Genomic DNA, 22100 nt, shown 5'->3' with positions numbered 1-22100 from the left:
GCTTACTGTGTGCAGAGCACTGGACTAAGCTCTTGGGAGGATATAATCCAGCACCATGGGCAGGCACGCTCCCCACCCCTAACGAGTTTAAAGCCTAGAAACGCCGAGTTGAGATAATAAGAATAATCAATCCATCGTATTTATGGAGCGCTTACTGTGTGCAGAGCACTGGACTAAGCTCTTGGGAGGATATAATCCAGCACCATGGGCAGGCACGCTCCCCACCCCTAACGAGTTTAAAGCCTAGAAACGCCGAGTTGAGATAATAAGAATAATCAATCCATCGTATTTATGGAGCGCTTACTGTGTGCAGAGCACTGGACTAAGCTCTTGGGAGGATATAATCCAGCACCATGGGCAGGCACGCTCCCCACCCCTAACGAGTTTAAAGCCTAGAAACGCCGAGTTGAGATAATAAGAATAATCAATCCATCGTATTTATGGAGCGCTTACTGTGTGCAGAGCACTGGACTAAGCTCTTGGGAGGATATAATGCAGCACAATGGGCAGGCACGCTCCCCACCCCTAACGAGTTTAAAGCCTAGAAACGCCGAGTTGAGATAATAAGAATAATCAATCCATCGTATTTATGGAGCGCTTACTGTGTGCAGAGCACTGTACTAAGCGCTTGGGAAGTCCAAGTTGGCAGCATATAGAGGCGGTCCCTACCCAACAGTGGGCTCACGGTCTAGAAGGGGGAGACAGAGAACAAAACCAAACATATTGACAAAATAAAATAGGATAGGTACAAGTAAAATAAATAGAGTAATAAATATGTACAAACATATATACACATATAAAGGGGCTGTGGGGAAGGGAAGGAGGTAAGACGGGGGGATGGAGAGGGGGACGAGGGGGAGAGGAAGGAGGGGGCTCAGTCTGGGAAGGTCTCCGGGAGGAGGTGAACTCTCAGTAGGGCCTTGATAATAAATAAGGATGGTATTTGTTAAGGGTTTATTATGTGTAAAGCACTGTTCTAAGCGCTGGGGGGATACAAGGTTGTCCCACGTGAGGCTCACAGTCTTAATCCCCATTTTCCAGACAAGGGAACTGAGGCACGGAGAAGTTAAGTGACTTGCCCAAAGTCACACAGCTGACAATTGGTGGAGCCAGGATTTGAACCCATGACCTCTGACTCCAAAGCCCGGGTTCTTTCCACTGAGCCACGTTGCCTGGGACAGGATGTCAGATCTTCCTTTTTCCTAAATAAAAGGCGTTGGCTGCCAGGTACCAGCTTGGCAGAAGGAAAATTTACGGTGACCACAGCCCGGGCTATTCTGCCTCACAGGAGGTGGTTATAGGACATGGTTAAATTCAGTTTTAATCTGATCGTTTCTACTCTGGACTCATTGCTGCTGTCTTCCTGGACCACAGGGCCTAAGCAGATCATAATAATAATAATAATGATGGCATTTGTTAAGCGCTTACTATGTGCCAAGCACTGTTCTAAGCCCTGGGGGAGATACAAGGTAATCAGGTTGTCTCACGCGGGGCTCACATTCTTAATCCCCATTTTACAGATGAGGTAACTGAAGCACAGAGAAGTGAAGTGACTTGCCCAAAGTCACACAGCTGACAGGTGCCAGAGACAGGATTAGAACCCACGACCTCTGACTCTCAAGCCCGTGCTCCTTCCACTGAACCACGCTGCTTCTCCCACTCCAGGGACCGGAGTGGACCGTAAGCTCCCTCCAGACTGTAAACTTGCTATGGACAAGGAACATTTCTGTAACTCTAAGGTACTGTACTCTCTCAAGCACTTACTACGGTGCTCTGCACCTAGTAAGTGCTCAGTAAATAGCACTGATTGCTTTTTCACGGTCACAGAACCCCTGGACCCTGCTCCTGAAAGAGGGGAGCATTTAAAAGTGTAGGAGTGCATATGAGGTGAGGGGTGAAAGGGGCAGAGGACGACAGTCAGGACCCCTTCCAATCTGAATTACAGTGGCCATTTGCTTTAAGCATGAAAGACAGCAGGGATCGGGATGAGGCCAGGGACCCTGGAGGGAGAATCCACCCCAAGCATCCAAATAGCAAGGGAAGTAGCATGGCCTAGTGGAAAGAATCTGAGATTGGGAGTCACAGGACCTGGATTCTAATATCAACTCTGCCACGTGCCCGCTGTGTGACCGTGGGTAAGTCACTTAATTTCTCATTGCCTCAGTTGCCTCAATTGCAAAGTGTGAATTAAATTCTCCTTCCTCCGACTTAGACTGTGAGCCCTATGTGGGACAGGGACTGTGTTCGATAGCTCTCTTCCTCCCTTCAAGGCCCTGCTGAGAGCTCACCTCCTCCAGGAGGCCTTCCCAGACTGAGCCCCTTCCTTCCTCTCCCCCTCATCCCCCCTCCATCCCCCTCATCTTACCTCCTTCCCTTCCCCACAGCTCCTGTATATATGTATTTATGTTTGTACATATGTGTTACTCTATTTATTTATTTATTTTACTTGTACATATCTATTCTATTTTATTTTGTTAGTATGTTTGGTTTTGTTCTCTGTCTCCCCCTTTTAGACTGTGAGCCCACTGTTGGGTAGGGACTGTCTCTATATGTTGCCAACTTGTACTTTCCAAGCGCTTAGTACAGTGCTCTGCACACAGTAAGCACTCAATAAATACGATTGATGATGATGATGATGATTATGCTGGTATCTACCCCAGTGCAGCATGGCCTAGTGGGCAGAGCCCTGATCTCAGAATGAGAAGGACCTGGGTTCATTCATTCATTCAGTCATATTTATTGAGTGCTTACTGTGGGCAGAGCACTGTACTAAGCGCTTGGAAAGTACAATACAGGAATAAAGAGACAATCCCTGTGGTACTTGTTAAGCGCTTACTGTGTCTCAGGCACTGTATTAAGTGCTGGGGTAGATATAAGGTAATCAGGTTCGAAACAATCCCTCGTCCTACATAGGGCTCACAATCTTAATCCCCATTTTACAGATGAGGTAACTGAGGCACAGAGAAGTAAAGTGACTTGCCCACAGTCTCACAACAGACAAGTGGTAGAGCTGGGATTAGAACCCAGGTCCTTCTAACTCCCAGGCCTGTGTTCTATCCATGAGGCCACATTGCTTCTCTGACCTTAGCGGTTCAGGAAGAATCCTGAAGGACTGTAATATATACAGTCCTTTTAGACTGTGAGCCCACTGTTGGGTAGGGACTGTCTCTATATGTTGCCAATTTGTACTTCCCAAGCGCTTAGTACAGTGCTCTGCACATAGTAAGCGCTCAATAAATACGATTGATGATGATATACAGCTGTGGCCCCATGGGTAGGGAGCCCTGAGATTAGCTTTAGCTCTTAGTAGAAGAGAAGAGCTCTCAGTAGAAGTAGAAGAGCTCTCAGTAGAAGCTCAATAAATACGACTGAATTAACCTCGGATGCAAGCAAAGGGCCTTTATCAGTAGGCCATTAGGAGACTGTGATTTGAGGAGGCGAACAGATAAGAAAGGAACAGAAAACTACATCCTGATGAGGTGTTTGAGCCGCATGTGGTTGCTCGAATGACTCTGCAGTTCCCTGGATAAACCTGCAACAGTGACGGTACACTCAGGCAGGGGGAGACCAGAGACCAGGCCAAAGGAAAAAGGCTAAGAGGTTGAAAAAAAAGATGATCTCCAATTAGAACTGAAGTGAGCATTTTACTTCTGATGGAGGCAAACCCCCTGCTCGAGAAATCAGATATAATGCACACAGAACTGAAGAAAGTATAGCAGTGATATAATTCATATAAAAGGGAAACTATCCCTGGTGAATCCCTGGTGAATTCCCTTCAGGGCCCTGCTGAGAGCTCACCTCCTCCAGGAGGCCTTCCCAGGCTGAGCCCCTTCCTTCCTCTCCCCCTCGTCCCCCTCTCCATCCCCCCCATCTTACCTCCTTCCCTTCCCCACAGCACCTGTATATATGTATATATGTTTGTGCATATTTTTTTACTCTATTTATTTATTTATTTATTTTATTTGTACATATCTATTCTATTTATTTTATTTTGTTAGTATGTTTGGTTTTATTTTATTTTGTTGGTATGTTTGGTTTGGTTCTCTGTCTCCCCCTTTTAGACTGTGAGCCCACTGTTGGGTAGGGACTGTCTCTATATGTTGCCAATTTGTACTTCCCAAGCGCTTAGTACAGTGCTCTGCACATAGTAAGCGTTCAATAAATACGATTGATGATGATGATGATGATGAATTCTCCTAGCCAGAAGGGGTGGGGATGAGTGGGTGGGGAAAACTATTACATTGGCAAGTATAGATGAAGACATTGCTAAATATATATGAAAGTGAAAGCATTGGTAGGCTCCAAAGCACTCTGACAATTCAGCAAGGCTATATTAATATGAAATCTACAAGTAGTCACTTGGTATTATGGAAAGGATAAATGAACTTTCCAACTAGTAGTCTCTCTCTCTCTCTCTCTCTTGCTTTTTTCCCCCTTCCCCTCATCTTCTCTCCTATTCAGCCCTGATCCCCTTTTAGACCCTTCCGTGATCAGTTTGCTTGCCTGGAATATAATCTGTTGCCACGGAGAGAAGGCCCAGAAGGGAAACCCACATTTCTATATTGAGATGGTTCGGCTTCTCCTGTGCTATTACTGGAGCATCGGATCAGGCCGAGGACTAAACCATCCCTTCTTTCACTCAATAAATATGATTGCCTGACAAAACGGGTTCTCCACACTAAAAACTGAAACACACTTCCTAATTAAGTGTCTTAATCACCACCACCCGTTCCTTGTGTTGATCTGCCAAAATCATCATCATCATCATCAATCGCATTTATTGAGCGCTTACTGTGTGCAGAGCACTGTAGTAAGCGCTTGGGAAGTACAAGTTGGCAACATAATGCTTCCCGGCCCCTGAAAGGAGCTGGTATGTCTTCCCCATAGTACCTCACTTTATTTTTAGCTTCGATTATAATACATGCCAGCTGTTATTGAGCCTAAATGAGAGGGTCAATATGCGGGCCAATGGGTAATTGAAAAAAAAACCACTGTGGGCAGAATCTGTTCAGTAATAATAATAATAATAATGATGATGATGGCACTTTTCTAAGCGCTGGGAAGGTTACAAGGCGATCAGGTTGTCCCACGGGGGGCTCACAGTCTTAATCCCCATTTTACAGATGAGGTAACTGAGGCACAGAGAAGTGAAGTGACTTGCCCAAAGTCACACAGCTGGGAATTGGCAGAGCTGGGATTTGAACCCCTGACCTCTGACTCCAAAGCCCGTAATCTTTCCACTGAGCCACACTGTAATTTGGCATTTGTCTGTTACTGAGATTCCCTATCTTGTGGCCAGTCCTTTCCTCCTGGGACCAGAGCGGCCACTGGGAAAAACCAGAGGCGACACCTCCAACTCGTAGGGAACTGAATCCTCAGAAACTCAAGGTCCGAAAGAGAGCCCTAACCAGCTCGAGTTTGAGTAAGGAAGATGGAAAGTAGAATGCCATTGGAAAGAGAAAGTGAAGGAGGCAAATGACGAAAGAACACAGAGCAGAGAGGGAAGGAGTATGAGTGAGTGGGAAATGAGTCCCCCATGGGGGATTTCCTAAAGTAAAACCCAAGCCAAGCCCTGCATTAACATCCCCACCAAACTTGCCTAAATTAAGGAACCCATGATAAACCAACTCCCTAACCCCATTAGCTTTCTTTGGCATTGCTAATGCATTATTGATCTAATTTTAAAATAGCACAAGAAAGAAAACCTGCTCTGCTCTGCAGGAAGCATCTAAGAAACATGTTCAACACCTCCTTTGGAGAATTGCAGTTCTTTTCATCTCCCCGCACACACTCACAGGGTGAGGTAGCACCTCTGAGTATGGCTGAAAGGGAAATGCCCGCTGATGCTGCAGGCAATTTCCTGTTTGTCAGATTCCCGAGAAATAATCCGCTGTTTCCTAACCACTCCCACACTGTTCATCTCAAATTTTCCAGTTCAGATAGGCTAGCACTATTTCTCACATGTTGTTTAAGAACAGTCCAATAACTTCTTATTCCACTTCAAAAGTTACTCGGGGCTGGCAAGAAGCTTTAGACTACTAGCCTTTTCACTCAGGCAGGTGACTAGAAATGGCTAAACTAGTAAGAAAACAAAATCAGCACTTCCGCTTTGGAGCCAGACAAGAAGGGGAGAAAGACCAGCATATTGAAAGAACCGAGGAGGGGAAGGATAATAATAATAATAATAATAATAATGGCATTTATTAAGCGCTTACTATGTGCAGAGCACTGTTCTAAGCGCTGGGGAATTTACAAGGTGATCAGGTTGTCCCACGTGGGGCTCACAGTCTTCATCCCCATTTTACAGATGAGGGAACTGAGGCCCAGAGAAGTTAAGTGACTTGCCCAAAGTCACACAGTTGACAAGTGGTGGAGCCGGGCTTTGATGTGTATGTATCCCAGCCCCACAGCACTTACGTACATATTCGTAATTTATTTATTTATCCTAATGTCTGCCCCCCCACCCCTCTCCAGACTCTAAGCTCGTCGTGGGCGGGGAATGTGTCTGTTATATTGTACTCTCCCAAGAGCTTAGTACAGTGCTCTGCACACAGTAAGTGCTCAATAAATATGATTGATTGTATAAACCAACGGGTGTGTGACCAAGCAGTGGGGAAAAGAGGTGTGTGCTCTACCTCTGAAACCACAGACGCCAGAACTATCTGGGCCTGTTACCCCTTTGCTTACGTTCATCCATCAATCAGTGGTATTTATTGAGCCCCTACGGTGTGCAGAGCACTGTGCTAGGGGCTTTCGGAGAGTACAGTACAAGAGATGGCAAACACTATCCCTGTTTCCAAGAGCTTACAGTCTAGAGGGATGTTCATTATAAACAGGGGTGGCCTGATATAGGGTTAACTCCACCCCTCAGTTCAGGTTTAAAAAAATTATCAGATTAACTCTCCTTGAAGCTCACTTCCTGTTCTAGGTCAAGACCTCCACCAAAGATTTTTGCTTAGTGTATGTCCAAAATCAAATACATAATGAGAGAAGCCGGACTGGATGAAGATGAACGGGGAGTATAGATTGGAGGAAGGAATATAAACAACGTTCTTTATGCTGATGATCCTACCCAACTAGCAGAAAGTGAAGATTTGACGGACTTATTATTAATGTTAGGGAACAGAGCAAAAAGATGGGTCTGCACTTGAATGTCAAGAAAACAGAGATGATGACAACTGGAAGTTTTAACACATTTGTAGTGGATGGAGAGAAGATTGAAATAGTTGACAGTTTTTCTCTCCTGGGATCAATAATCAATAATAATGGAACTAGTAGTCAAAAAAATAAGCCAAATATTAATGTTAGGAAGACGTGCTATCAAGAGCCTGGAAAAAGTCATGAAATGTGCTGATGTAACAATTGCCACAAAACTACAACTTGTCATTTCTATGGTGTTTCCAGTGGGTGTATGGATCTGAAAGCTGGATGGTGAAAAAACAGGATAGTAAGAGCATCCATTCTTTTCAAATGAGGTTGGAGAAGGCTTTTGCGAATACCATGGACTGCCTGAAAAACAAACAAATGGGTTTTGGAGCAAATTAAGTCAAAGTGATCTTTGGAAGGCCAAATGCCTTGACTTAGATTAGCATATCTTGTACACATAATCAGAGCAACTAATTCTCTGGAGAAGACACTAATGCTAGAAAAGTCCAGGGAAGATGTGGAAGAGGCAGACCAGTAGCTAGATGGATAGAAACCATAACAATAACGGAAGAACCATTAGGAAGGCTACAGATTATGGCAAAAGACAGGATGTTCTGGAGAAAACATAACCACAGAGTCACTATGAATGGAAAACAACTCGACAGCACTTGATAATAAATAATAATAACGTCCAAAATAAATCATGAAAGCTATTCGAAATCAATGAAGGAGCCTGGAGACTCCAGTTTCATGCCACTTTGGCCAGATCTCAGTCAACCCAGAAATGGACCTATTTTCACCCTTCCCTGACGGTTTTTGGACATTCATCAATTAATCCATCCATTCATTCCATCGATCATTCAAAGGTATTTATTAAGCATCTACTGTGTACAAAGTACTAAAAAAAATACACAGGCATGAGATTTAGACACATCCCAGGCTCCCACGGAGCGCACAATCTAAGACTACCAGGATTGGTGGTGTTGGAAAAACATGAAACAATGGAGAATAAAAGACACTGAAAACGATAAATACAATAAGGGCAACAACAGAGTATTGTGGCTTAAAGAGCAGAGTTTCTAGCTCCTGACAGCTCAGGAGGGTTCGGAGTCCAACAGTCATCACAGCCACGGCCTTACCGATGTTTTAAAATTTCTGCTTCAGTTCCCCCGGCCAGAGCAGGCCCTGGACAGTCTCTCTCCTTGGGGGCAGGTTGACGGGGCTCACGGCGGTGCTTCATCATCACCCTAGCTGGGCAAAGCAGGACTTGATGGGCGTCCCGGGTGGCATGGGGTTGAGCAGTTTTACTCTCCCAAGTAGCAGGCTGATGAGAAAGGAGTGGCTAGGGTCTCAGACTTTTCTGCCTGGATGGTGTGGGGATTAGGTGGTTGCTTTCCCAGGCAGTAGGTAAGTGCTTTGTTTTCAGGATCTGCCAGTCTGTTTTCATCACAATAATAATTATGGTACTTGTTAGTGCTTACTTTGGATCAAGCACTGCTCTAAATGCTGGGGTAGATAAATTAATCAGGTTGGACATAGTCTCTGTCCCACAAGCGACTCACAGCATCATCATCATCATCAATCGTATTTATTGAGCGCTTTCTGTGTGCAGAGCACTGTACTAAGCGCTTGGGAAGTACAAATTGGCAACATATAGAGACAGTCCCTACCCAACAGTGGGCTCACAGTCTAAAAGGGGGGGACAGAGAACATAACCAAACATACTAACAAAATAAAATAAATAGAATAGATAAGTAAGGAGGGAGACCAGGTATTGCATTCCCAATTTGCACATGAAGGAACTGAGGCAAAGATAAGTTGAGTGACTTACCCAAGGTCACACAGCAGGGATATGGATAGAGACCGGATTAGAATCCAGGGCAAATGACAACCCCGACCCCCAGATCCATGCTCTTTCCTCTAGGCCATGCTTCTTCTGAAACATTATAAGAAACACATCTTGCTGGGTCAACCACCCCATCACCCAGGAGCTAACAAATGCCTTTGGGCCGTGAAGCCGCAGGGGCAGGGTGGCCTAGTGGAAAGATCTTGGGACTGGGAGTCACAGGACCAGATTTTAATTCCATTTCTTGCCTTCTCCTACCTGATTTCTTTCCACTTAGATCTGATAATCTCTCATCTACCCCAGTATTTGGCATAGCCCTTGGCACACAGGAAACACTCAATTGCTATCACTATCATTATTAGTCCATCTGTGAGTTTCTAGACCGTGAGCCCGTTGTTGGTAGGGTCCGTCTCTATATGTTGCCGACTTGTACTTCCCAAGCGCTTAGTACAGTGCCCTGCACACAGTAAGTGCTCGATTCATACGATTGAATGACTGAATGAATGAATCTGTAATGTAGTGAGCTAATAGTACAGTGCTCTGCGTGCACTAAATGTTGAAAACGTACCACTGATTGATTACCATATGGCATACTGCAGGAGGCAGAAAAAGCAGGCAAAGGAACTGGTCGATTTATTTCTGAACCCCCAGAGCTGGCTCAAAATCAGGGCAATAATTCAGTTTGGTCCCCCGATATCACTAGCAGCATGGCGTAGCCATGGGTTCTAATCCCAGCTCCACCATTTGTCTGCTGTGTGACCTTGGTCAAGTCACTGCACTTCTCTGTGCCTCAGTTACCTCATGTGTAAAATGGGGACTGAGAATCTGAGCCCCATGTGGGACAGGGACTGTGTCCAATCCGATTTGCTATCCACTGCAGAGCTTTAGCATAGTACCTGGCACATAGTAAGCGCTTAACCAATACCACAATTATCATTACTACCGAGGTCACTGCGATCTACTTTGGCCAGGGAGGGAGTTGCAGCAGGGGCCTGGGGGTTTTTCCAAAAATACTACAGAACAATATGGGATTTACTTGTTCTTTTAAAGACATAGGAAATAACATTACTCATTCAGACCAACAGTTCACCCTATCCAGTAGTTTTTCTCTGTAGGCAAAAGGTAGTTTGGAAGAAGAGTGTAATGGTTGCCATCTTTGACAAGCATCCTAATGGGAATGGAAATCCATCCTAACATCAACTTTTCCTTCTACATCTCTCTCTTTCCAATATAGTACAGACCTACTACACAGAAAAATAGGTCTCTACTTCATGGAGATGATGGATGCCGCAGGCTCCGAACCTTGGGAGCAACACTATTTGTAAAATCCAGAGCTTTGGGGGGCAGGAAGGGTAGTTGTAGCTAGCCTGCCCTGAGCACTGGAGCCAAAAGTGGGCCCCAAATGACAGCTCCCTTCCTTGCCTACTAAGGACCGAAAAGGGCTCCCTTATTGGGGATCTGTTAGATTTCCTTTGTGAAGCAATAGACGCGACACAGTCAAGTGTTCTCTTACTTTCCCTCTTCCTTCCCACCCCTTTTCCTTTCCTCCTAAGCACTCAGCATCCCCCTTCCACTTTTCTCTATTCCTCATTTTTTCCCTGTTACTCCTTTTGCTTTCCCCATTTTGCCTCCTTAAAGCTTCACCCCATCAAAGCCCCCCCTTGCATTTAAAATGAAAAAAGCAGGCGCCTCTGCATTGATAAGTAAGGAATGGGGGAAAATGCCTCAATTTTACTGATTTTACACCTACATCTTTTTGCCCTTGTTGCCTTTTCTGTGGCATGCCTTGGGTAAGAAAAGATGGAAAAATCCTATAGCATACAGAAAAAGGGCCAGGGAAGCAGTAATAAGGTCTCAAGTTGATGCAGTGAAGAGCCTGGTGTTAGTCCTCCTTTTTAACCAGACTTTCAAAATTCTCTTGTTCATCTGCTCTTTGGGATGACACTTGATATTTTCTTTTAAAAAAGCCACACTAAAACAAAAAAAAAGGGAAATTCCATTTTACTCAAAGAATTTACAAAACCAGATGGACCACAACATGGTCCATCATGTCAGATGGCCCTGACTTCCACACAGATCAGAAACAGGTGTAAATGCTTTTTTTTTTTTCTTATGTACACCCACCAGGTGAATGACACACTCCCTGGATGTGAATTAGGCCCTTGGCACCTCTGTTTGGATACTGATGATGATTGCCAAGATCCGCCCTTTCCTCTCCATCCAAACCGCTACCCTGCTCGTTCAAGCTCTCATCCTATCCCGTCTGGACTACTGCATCAGCCTTCTCTCTGATCTCCCATCCTCGTATCTCTCCCCACTTCAATCCATACTTCGTGCTGCTGCCCTGATTGTCTTTGTCCAGAAATGCTCTGGGCATGTTACTCCCCTCCTCAAAAATCTCCAGTGGCTACCAATCAATCTGCGCATCAGGCAGAAACTCCTCACCCTCGGCTTCAAGGCTGTCTATCACCTCGCCCCCTCCTACCTCACCTCCCTTCTCTCCTTCTCCAGCCCAGCCCGCACCCTCCGCTCCTCTGTCGCTAATCTCCTCACCGTGCCTCGTTCTTGCCTGTCCCGCCGTCGACCCCCGGCCCACATCATCCCCCTGGGCCTGGAATGCCCTCCCTCTGCCCCTCCGCCAAGCTAGCTCTCTTCCTCCCTTCAAGGCCCTACTGAGAGCTCACCTCCTCCAGGAGGCCTTCCCAGACTGAGCCCCTTCCTTCCTCTCCCCCTCATCCCCCTCTCCATCCCCCGTCTTACCTCCTTCCCTTCCCCACAGCACCTGTATATATGTATATATGTTTGTACATATTTATTACTCTATTTATTTATTTTACTTGAACATATCTATTCTATTTATTTTATTTTGTTAATATGTTTGGTTTTGTTCTCTGTCTCCCCCTTCTAGACTGTGAGCCCACTGCTGGGTAGGGACTGTCTCTATATGTTGCCAACTTGTACTTCCCAAGCACTTAGTACAGTGCTCTGCACACACTAAGCACTCAATAAATATGATCGATTGATTGATTGATTGACTGATTGGATGAGCCTCAGGCCTGACACTTCAGAACCGAGAAACTGCATAAAAGAATTTATTCCAGGGCTAGTAGTCTGTGCAGTGTCACTCACACTTTCTCATCCCTGCCAGCTGTGGAGGGGTACTAGAGGAAGCCCTGAAGAGTGAGAACAGTTCCCTAAGAACCTGCATCACGGATATGGGCCAGGGAATCAGAGAACCTGAGTTCTAGTCCTGGCTCCACCACATACCGACTGTGTGACCTTGAACAAGTCATTTAACTTCTCTTTGCCTCAGTTCCCTCATCTGCAAAATGGGGATTCAATACCCATTCTCCCTCTGGACTGTAACCCATGTAGGACCTGATTATCTTCTTATCTACCCCAGTGCTTAGTACAGTGCTTGGCACACAGTATGCATTTAACAAAAATCACCCACCATCAACGCTATCACATATAGGAAATAGTTAACTGACTCAGCATGGTATTTTTAAGTGATTGCGAAAGCAAAAATACATCATCTGTTTCTAGATGTTCTGCTGTTTTTAAGCCAGAGTAATGCAGTACTGAGAAAATACCCAGAACCTGTAAACTGAAATGCCAAAGCAAATAGGATGTGTAGTCAGAAATAATTCATATGGACTGAGATTTAAAACACAACTAAATCAGGTTTTGTGGTTAAAAAAAATCTTATGTCACTACAAGATTTATTTTTTAAATCAATGAACCAATGTTCCAAGTAGCAACTCATTTTCAATAAAAGGTATTCAAAATGAATTGGATCAATGACCAAAGACGGGCTCTATCTCTGTGCTCAAACACATCCAAAGCAAATAGAATCTTACACGGAGCCAATGTGACCATCACACGGGGAAGATTAACGGAATAATTTACCTTAATAAGGAGAATTATGATCAAAATCAGAACCAAAATCCCACCAATGCTGCTTGATAAAATGACAGGCAAAAAATTGAACTCTTTGATTTTCAGCAGAATTAGAGTGACCTATAGAAGACAAGCAAATACAGAAAGCGAGTGAGTTGTTAGGTGAAAGAAGATAGCGGGCAAAAAACATGCCGGCTTCAAGCTATGCTCTGTGCATCAACCAAGATTTACCTCAGCAAAGCACCTACAAGAGGTCACGGAACTTTAATCTATGAACTTATTTTATTTTTATCTAATAATTCCAAGGTCTCTTTCTTACAACTGACTAGTTTTGTGATCTCGGAAATTCCTCTCACCTACGGAAGGTGGTTTCAAATTCTAAATTTAAAAGGGGAAAAAGAGTAGAGTGTTGTTTTTAAAAACTTTCCTTTCTCTCTTCCACCGCCCCTCAACCCCTAGCAGAGCAAGTCAGTAAGAATCTATGCCCAGTTGATGATCTACTGAAATTCATCCCGTCATACAACCAAGAATAATTAAATAAGGGCTAACATTAAAGAAATTTAGCCTGAATATATTTGAGATTTTTCAGCACTAAGACGAACTTCAATGTTGCCCAGGAAAGGGCTTTAAACAAAGTCTCTCAGGCTGGACTGCAAGGAGCCATCACCGATAGGGAGAAGGAGCTCATGGATTTAGTTGGACCTTGGCTGTACTGGTAGTGATGCAGTTCCTGGCAATCCAGTCCCACCACTGGCCCCCAAAAGGAAAATCGGTTTGTTAGTTGGATTAGCAGAACACATGGCCCTTGTTGCTAGCTCACACTGCTGATGCCTAAGAGAACCCTCCCAAGGCTCTTTGGGGAGAGCTTATAAAAAATTCTAGAGAAAATCAGATAGTGGGGGTCTGTTGCCCCTGGAGAAGACTTGCGTATATATCCTTACTATAAGCCCCTTTTTCTGGGTTGAGGTTCTCAATTGGCCTTGATGTTCTTTTATTGGGGAATATCAGAAATGTCAGCATCCACCGATCTGGCAAAGAAGGAGCGTAGCCTACTGGACAGAGCATGGGCCTAGGGGCCAGAAGGAAATGGATTCGAATCCCAGCTCTGCCACTTTTCCGATGTGTGGCATTGGGCAAATCACTTCTTTTACCTCAGTTCTCGCATCTGTAAAATAGTGATTACGACTGTGAGCCTATGCAGGACAGGGACTGTGTCCAACCTGCCTTGTATCTACCCCAGCGCTTAGTACAGGGTGCAGCATAGAATGAAATCTCATTTTAAAAAAATGAATCATGCGTACCTTCCAAATTTCAAAGACTTTGAAGAAACAAAAAAAAAGGAACCTACAGAACTGAGTTCTTCAAGAGGTGCCCTCTCTGTTCAGTTTTCTTGGTCACTTACACATTACGCTTTTTAAATTGTTCTTGCATACTTTACCTCAGCTTCGTGGTTCTCGGCTTTCAGGGGCTGGTACAGGTTTTCATCGAAGGTGATTTTACCACTGATTCGCAATTCATTTATGAATTTGGTTAACTATTGCAAAGGGAAAAAAATATTTTGGTTCAGACATGCCCCTCCACTTGCCTCTCCTTTGTCTAAACACTCCCCAGCTTTCTCCCCTTGGCTCTCTCCTTTACTGATTCCTAAGCACTACATTATTTATTGTTCTGCCACTTGAAAACTGCATGCCGTAAGTCAGTTTGGTTACCAACTTGAGGAAAGGTAGTCATCCCATTACAGATCACTTTTTTCAGCATTCTCTTGCTTAACGGTCTCATTTTATATGAAAATGAAAGATTATTATGCATTCATATTATGCACATAGTAAGCGCTCAATAAATACGATTGATGATTCATTTTCACGTACTGCTACGTTGGTCAGTGCTAATTGGTACCATGCCAATTTAGAGTGCTAATTGAAATACGGCAGTACATAAAATTGTTTGCATAATAAACTTACATTCCATGTTACATTTCTGCTCTCAGCCTACTCCTGCCTGGCTTGTGCGAATTAACCTTCATCATTGATGATGTTAACAACGATTATGAAGAATTACTGAGACCTGTTTTTCCTCCTATCTGGTTTAATTCTTGGGGAGGGAAGCAGAATTTCCATAATTTTCCCAATTTAAGCCCCTGCAGCACATTTTGGTGAGCGAAAACTGAGATTTCACCTGTACCTGCTCGGAGCCCCTAAAGGACAGTTCTGCGTCCACAGTCACCATCATCGTCACGGTCCCCTTGCTTGCAAGAATACTGCAGCTTGCGAGCTGACACTCCTGAAAAAGAAACAAAACTGGGGACTTTCACAGCAGAAACACAGAGGAAATCCCTCACGCCCTGGAAAATAGGGAAATTAAGGGACCAGGCTGAGTCTGTTTTACCCTGTACAAGAGAAGTAGCATGGAATAGTGGATGGGGCACAGGCTTGGAAGTCAAGGGACCTAGGATCTAATCCAAGCTCCATTGCTTGTCTGCTGAGTGACCCTAGGCAAGTCACTTCACCTCTCTGTGCCTCCAGCGTGAAGCAGCGTGGCTCTTGCGCACGGGCTTGGGTGTCCGAGGATGTGGGTTCTAATCCTGGCTCTGCCAATTCTCTGCTGTGTGATCCTGGACAAGACACTTAACTTCTCTGTGCCTCAGTTATCTCATCTGTAAAACGGGGATTAAAACTGTGAGCCCCATGTGGGGCAACCTGACTACCCTGTATCTACCCCAGCTCTTAAACCAGTGCTTGGCACATAGTAAGTGCGTAACATATACCATAATTATTATTATTAAATGGGGATTAATATTGCAAGCCTCACATGGGACACGGGCTGTATTCAACCTAATCAGCTTGTATCTACCCCAGCGCTTAGTACAGTGCCTGGCACATAGTAAGCGCTTAACAAATACCATCATTATTATTATGAAATGGGGATTAATACTGGGAGCCTCACGTGGGACATAGGCTGTATTCAACCTGATTAGGTTCTACCTACCCCAGCGCTTAGTACAGTGCCTGGCACACAGTAAGCACTTAACAAATACCATTAAAAAAAAAAAGACAAGCTAGCCGAACGGACAAAAATGCAAGGCTCCAGAGAGAAGGCTAAAACCTCTTTTAAACCTTATCTGTAAAATGGGGATGAAGACTGTGAGTCCCATGTGGAACAACCTGATAACCTTGTATCTACCCCAAGGATTGGAACGGTGCTTAACAATAATAATGGTATATGTTAGCGCTTACTAAATGCCAAGCACTGTTCTATGCACTCAGGGAGATACAAGGCAATCAGGTTGTCCCACGTGGGGCTCAGTCTTGATCCCCATTTTACAGACGAGGTAACCGAGGCACAGAGAAGTGAAGTGACCTGCCCAAAGCCACACAGCTGACAAGTGGCGGAGCCGGGATTAGAACTCACGACCTCCGACTCCCAAACCCGGGCTCCTTCCACTAAGCCACGCTGCTTCTCTAATGCGCTTGGCACATAGGAAGCGCTTAACAAATACCACCATTATTATTATTATTTTAATCAGTGTCTTCTAGTTATGTTGCCAAAGCGCTTAGTACAGCGCTCTGTGCACAGTAAGCGCTCAATAAATACGATTGATTGATTGATTCTAGACTGTGAGCCCGTTATTGGGTAGGGACCGTCTCTATATGTTGCCAACCTGTACTTCCCAAGCGCCAAGCGCTTAGTCCAGTGCTCTGCACACAGTAAGCGCTCAATAAATACGATTGAATGAATGAACGTCGAATGTGGGTTTATTTTCTTGAAAGCAGGCGAGAGGCCCAGACGACCACCCTGGAGAGGCCGGGCCAGGGCGACGTGGTCCTCACCTGCCCTGGAGCTCCATGACAATCGCCGATGTCCCCAAGCCTGCACTTCGTGTCATTCTGAAATGAGAACCGCATTAGGGTTTAATAATAACAATGGCATTTGTTAAGCACTTACTATGTACACAGCACTGTTCTAAAATAAATAATAAATAATGATGGTATCTGTTAAGTGCTTACTATGTGCGAAGCACTGTTCTAAGCACTGGGAGGAGACAAGGTGATCAGGTTGTCCCATGTGAGGCTCACAGTCTTAATCCCCATTTTACAGATGAGGGAACTGAGGCACAGAGAAGTTAAGTGGCTTGCCCAAGGTCACACAGCTGACAAGTGGCGGAGCTGGGATTTGAACCCAATGGCCTCTGACTCCCAAGCCCGTGCTCTTTCCACTGAGCCACGCTGCTTCTCTAAGTGCTGTTCTAAGCGCTGGGAAGGACACAAGGTGATCAGATTGTCCCACCCGGGGCTCACAGTCTTCGTGGTTCAGTGGAAAGAGCCTGGGCTTTGAAGTCAGAGGTCATGGGTTCAAATCCTGGCTCCGTCAATTCCCAGCTGTGTGACTTTGGGCAAGTCACTTCACTTCTCTGTGCCTCAGTTACCTCATCTGTAAAATGGGGATGAAGACTGTGAGCCCCACGTGGGACAATCTGATCATTCATTCATTCATTCATTCAGTCGTATTTATTGAGTGCTTACTGTGTGCAGAACACTGTACTAAGCGCTTGGGAAGTACAAGTTGGCAACATATAGAGACGGTCCCTACCCAACAGTGGGCTCACAGTCTAGAAGGGGGAGACAGAGAACAAAACCAAACATATTAACAAAATAAAATAAATAGAATAAATATGTACAAATAAAACAGAGTAATAAATACGTACAAACAATATACATATGTACAGGTGCTGTGGGGAGGGGAAGGAGTTAAGGCAGAGGGGGTGGGGAGGGGGAGGAGGGGGAGAGGAAGGAGGGGGCTCGGTCTGGGAAGGCCTCCTGGAGGAGGTGAGCTCTCAGTAGGGCTTTGATCACCTTGTAACCTCTCCAGCACTTAGAACAGTGTTTTGCACATAGTAAGCGCTTAATAAAAGCTATCATTATTATTATTATCCCCATTTTACATATGAGGGAACTGAGGCCCAGAGATGTTGAGTGACTTGCCCACAGTCACACAGCTGGCAATTGGTGGGGCTGGGATTTGAACCCATGACCACTGACTCCCAAGCCCGTGCTCTTTCCACTGGGCCATGCTGCTTCTCTAAGTGCTGTTCTAAGCGCTGATCAGATTGCCCCACCTGGGGCTCACAGTCTTCATCCCCATTTTACAGATGAGGGAACTGAGGCCCAGAGAAGTTGAGTGACTTACCTGGGGCTCACAGTCTTCATCCCCATTTTACAGATGAGGGAACTGAGGCCCTGAGAAGTTGAGTGACTTACCTGGGGTTCACAGTCTTCATCCCCATTTTACAGATGAGGGAACTGAGGCCCAGAGAAGTTGAGTGACTTACCTGGGGCTCACAGTCTTCATCCCCATTTTACAGATGAGGGAACTGAGGCCCTGAGAAGTTGAGTGACTTACCTGGGGTTCACAGTCTTCATCCCCATTTTACAGATGAGGGAACTGAGGCCCAGAGCAGTTGAGTGACTTGCCCAGAGTCACAAAGCTGGCAATTGGTGGGGTCGAGATTTGAACCCATGACCTCTGCCTCCCAAGTCCGTGCTCTTTCCAGTGAGCCACGCTGCTTCAGAGCCGGGGCTGCGGCCTGCTAGTGCGGGGAGGCCGAGGGCCGTGAGAGAAGCGGTGTGGCTCAGTGGAAAGAGCCCGGGCTTTGGAGTCAGAGGTCATGGGTTCGAAACCCAACCGCCACATGTCTGCTGTGTGATCTTGGGCAAGTCACTTAACTTCTCTGTGCCTCAGTTCCCTCATCTGTAAAATGGGGATTAAGACTGCGAGCCCCGCGTGGGACAACCTGATCACCCTGTATCCTCACCAGCGCTTAGAACAGTGATTTGCACATAGTAAGCGCTTAACAAATGCCAATGATTATTATTATGAGGGAGGGTCGCACCTGAGGGAACGCGTTGCACATAGTAAGCGCTTAACAAATGCCAATGATTATTATGATGAGGGAGGGTCGCCCCTGAGGGAACGCGTTGCACATAGTAAGCGCTTAACAAATGCCAATTATTATTATCATCATCATCATCAATCGTATTTATTGAGTGCTTACTGTGTGCAGAGCACTGTACTAAGCACTATTATAATGAGGGAGGGTCGCCCCTGAGGGAACGCGTTGCACATAGTAAGCGCTTAACAAATGCCAATGATTATTATGATGAAGGAACGTGTTGCACATAGTAAGTGCTTACCAAATTCGAATTATTATTATGAGGGAGGGTCGCCCCTGAGGGAACGCGTTGCACATAGTAAACGTTTATCAAATGCCAATGATTATTACGATGAGGGAGGGTCGCCCCTGAGGGAACGAATTGCACATATAGTAAGCGCTTAACAAATGCCAATTATTACTATGATGAGGGAGGGTCGCCCCTGAGGGAACGCGTTGCACATAGTAAGCGCTTACCAAATTCGAATTATTATTATTATGAGGGAGGGTCGCCCCTGAGGGAACGCGTTGCACATAGTAAGTGCTTAACAAATGCCAATTATTATTATTATTATTATGAGGGAGGGTCGGCCCAGAGGGAACACGTTGCACATAGTGAGTGCTTAACAGATGCCAATGATTATTATGATGAGGGAGGGTCGCCCCTGAGGGAACGCGTTGCACATAGTAAGCGCTTACCAAATTCGAATTATTATTATTATGAGGGAGGGTCTCCCCTGAGGGAACGCGTTGCACATAGTAAGCGCTTAACAAATGCCAATTATTATTATTATTATTATGAGGGAGGGTTGGCCCAGAGGGAACGTGTTGCACATAGTAAGCGCTTAACAAATGCCAATGATTATTATGATGAGGGAGGGTCGCCCCTGAGGGAATGCGTTGCACATAGTAAGAGCTTAACAGATGCCAATGATTATTATGGTGAGGGAGGGTCGCCCCTGAAGGAACGCGTTGCACATAGTAAGCGCTTACCAAAATCGAATTATTATTATTATTATGAGGGAGGGTCGCCCCTGAGGGAACGCGTTGCACATAGTAAGTGCTTACCAAATTCGAATTATTATTATTATGAGGGAGGGTCACCCCTGAGGGAACGTGTTGCACATAGTAAACGCTTACCAAATGCCAATTATTATTATGATGAGTGAGGGTCGCCCCTGAGGGAACGCGTTGCACATAGTAAGCGCTTAACAAATGCCAGTTATTATTATTATTATGAGGGAGGGTAGGCCCTGAGGGAATGCGTTGCACATACTAAGCGCTGAACAGATGCCAATGATTATTATGGTGAGGGAGGGTCGCCCCTGAGGGAACGCGTTGCACATAGTAAATGCTTATCAAATGCCAATTATTATTATGATGAGGGAGGGTCGCCCCTGAGGGAACGCGTTGCACATAGTAAACGCTTATCAAATGCCAATTATTATTATGATGAGGGCAGGTCGCCCCTGAGGGAACGCGTTGCACATAGTAAGTGCTTAACAAATGCCAATTATTATCATTATTATGAGGGAGGATCGGCCCTGAGGGAACGTGTTGCACATAGTAAGTGCTTACCAAATTCGAATTATTATTATTATGAGGGAGGGTCGCCCCTGAGGGAACGCGTTGCACATAGTAAGCGCTTACCAAATTCGAATTATTATTATTATGAGGGAGGGTCGCCCCTGAGGGAACGCGTTGCACATAGTAAACGCTTGACAGATGCCAATGATTATTATGATGAGGGAGGGTCGCCCCTGAGGGAACGCGTTGCACATAGTAGGCGCTTTACAAATGCCAATTATTATTATTATGAGGGAGGGTCGCCCCTGAGGGAACGCGTTGCACATAGTAAGTGCCTAACAAATACCAATTATTATTATTATGAGGGAGGGTTGCCCCTGAGGGAACGCGTTGCACATAGTAAGTGCTTACCAAATTCAAATTATTATTATTATGAGGGAGGGTCGCCCCTGAGGGAACGCGTTGCACATAGTAGGCGCTTACCAAATTCGAATTATTATTATTATGAGGGAGGGTCGCCCCTGAGGGAACGCATTGCACATAGTAAACGCTTATCAAATGCCAATTATTATTATGATGAGGGAGGGTCGGCCCTGAGGGTACGCGTTGCACATAGTAAGCGCTTAACAGATGCCAATGATTATTGTGATGAGGGAACGCGTTGCACATAGTAAGCGCTTGACAAATGCCAATTATTATTATTATTATGAGGGAACGCATTGCACATAGTAAGCGCTTAACAAATGCCAATTATTATTATTATCATTATGAGGGAGGGTCGGCCCTGAGGGAACGCGTTGCACATAGTGAGCGCTTGACAGATGCCAATGATTATTCTGGTGAGGGAGGGTCGCCCCTGAGGGAACGTGTTGAATGTAGTAAGCGCTTAATAGATGCCAATGATTATTATGATGAGGGAGGGTCACCCCTGAGGGAACGCGTTGCACATATAGTAAGTGCTTAACAAATGCCAATTATTACTATGATGAGGGAGGGTCGCCCCTGAGGGAACGCGTTGCATATAGTAAGCGCTTAACAAATGCCAATTATTATTATTATTATGAGGGAGGGTCGCCCCTGAGGGAACGCGTTGCACATAGTAAACGCCTATCAAATGCCAATTATTATTATTATTATGAGGGAGGGTCGCCCCTGAGGGAACGCGTTGCATACAGTAAGCGCTTAACAAATGCCAATTATTATTATTATTATGAGGGAGGGTCGTCCCTGAGGGAACGCGTTGCACATAGTAAACGCCTATCAAATGCCAATTATTATTATTATTATGAGGGAGGGTCGCCCCTGAGGGAACGCGTTGCATATAGTAAGCGCTTAACAAATGCCAATTATTATTATTATTATGAGGGAGGGTCGTCCCTGAGGGAACGCGTTGCACATAGTAAACGCCTATCAAATGCCAATTATTATTATTATTATGAGGGAGGGTCGCCCCTGAGGGAACGCGTTGCACATGGTAAGCGCTTGACAAATGCCAATGATTATTATGGTGAGGGAGGGTCGCCCCTGAGGGAACGTGTTGCATGTAGTAAGCGCTTAATAGATGCCAATTATTACTATGATGAGGGAGGGTCGCCCCTGAGGGAACGTGTTGCACATAGTAAGCGCTTACCAAAATCGAATTATTATTATTATGAGGGAGGGTCGCCCCTGAGGGAACGCGTTGCACATAGTAAACGCTTGACAGATGCCAATGATTATTATGAGGGAACGCGTTGCACATAGTAAGCGCTTAAC

At 45.2% G+C, this 22100-nt stretch overlaps 1 protein-coding gene across 1 annotated transcript in view; it reads right to left on the bottom strand.

Annotated features, from left to right (window-relative positions):
- Positions 1 to 10543: 10543 nt before the first annotated feature.
- ITGAE (integrin subunit alpha E) overlaps positions 10544 to 22100 on the bottom strand; it is a 64526-nt gene continuing 52969 nt past the window's right edge. The window contains exons 27-31 of the mRNA XM_038759019.1: positions 16720 to 16776; positions 15074 to 15172; positions 14331 to 14426; positions 12902 to 13012; positions 10544 to 10964 (exon numbers count right to left, since the gene is read on the bottom strand). Of these exons, the coding sequence (XP_038614947.1) occupies positions 10875 to 10964; positions 12902 to 13012; positions 14331 to 14426; positions 15074 to 15172; positions 16720 to 16776 (453 nt within the window). The 3' untranslated portion in view covers positions 10544 to 10874. The remainder of the gene's footprint in view (positions 10965 to 12901; positions 13013 to 14330; positions 14427 to 15073; positions 15173 to 16719; positions 16777 to 22100) is intronic.

Source organism: Tachyglossus aculeatus, chromosome 17, assembly GCF_015852505.1.
Source record: "Tachyglossus aculeatus isolate mTacAcu1 chromosome 17, mTacAcu1.pri, whole genome shotgun sequence".
Taxonomy (NCBI): Eukaryota; Metazoa; Chordata; class Mammalia; order Monotremata; family Tachyglossidae; genus Tachyglossus; species Tachyglossus aculeatus.
Note: the sequence above shows the minus strand (reverse complement) of the source record. Positions and strands in the feature narration are given on the sequence as shown.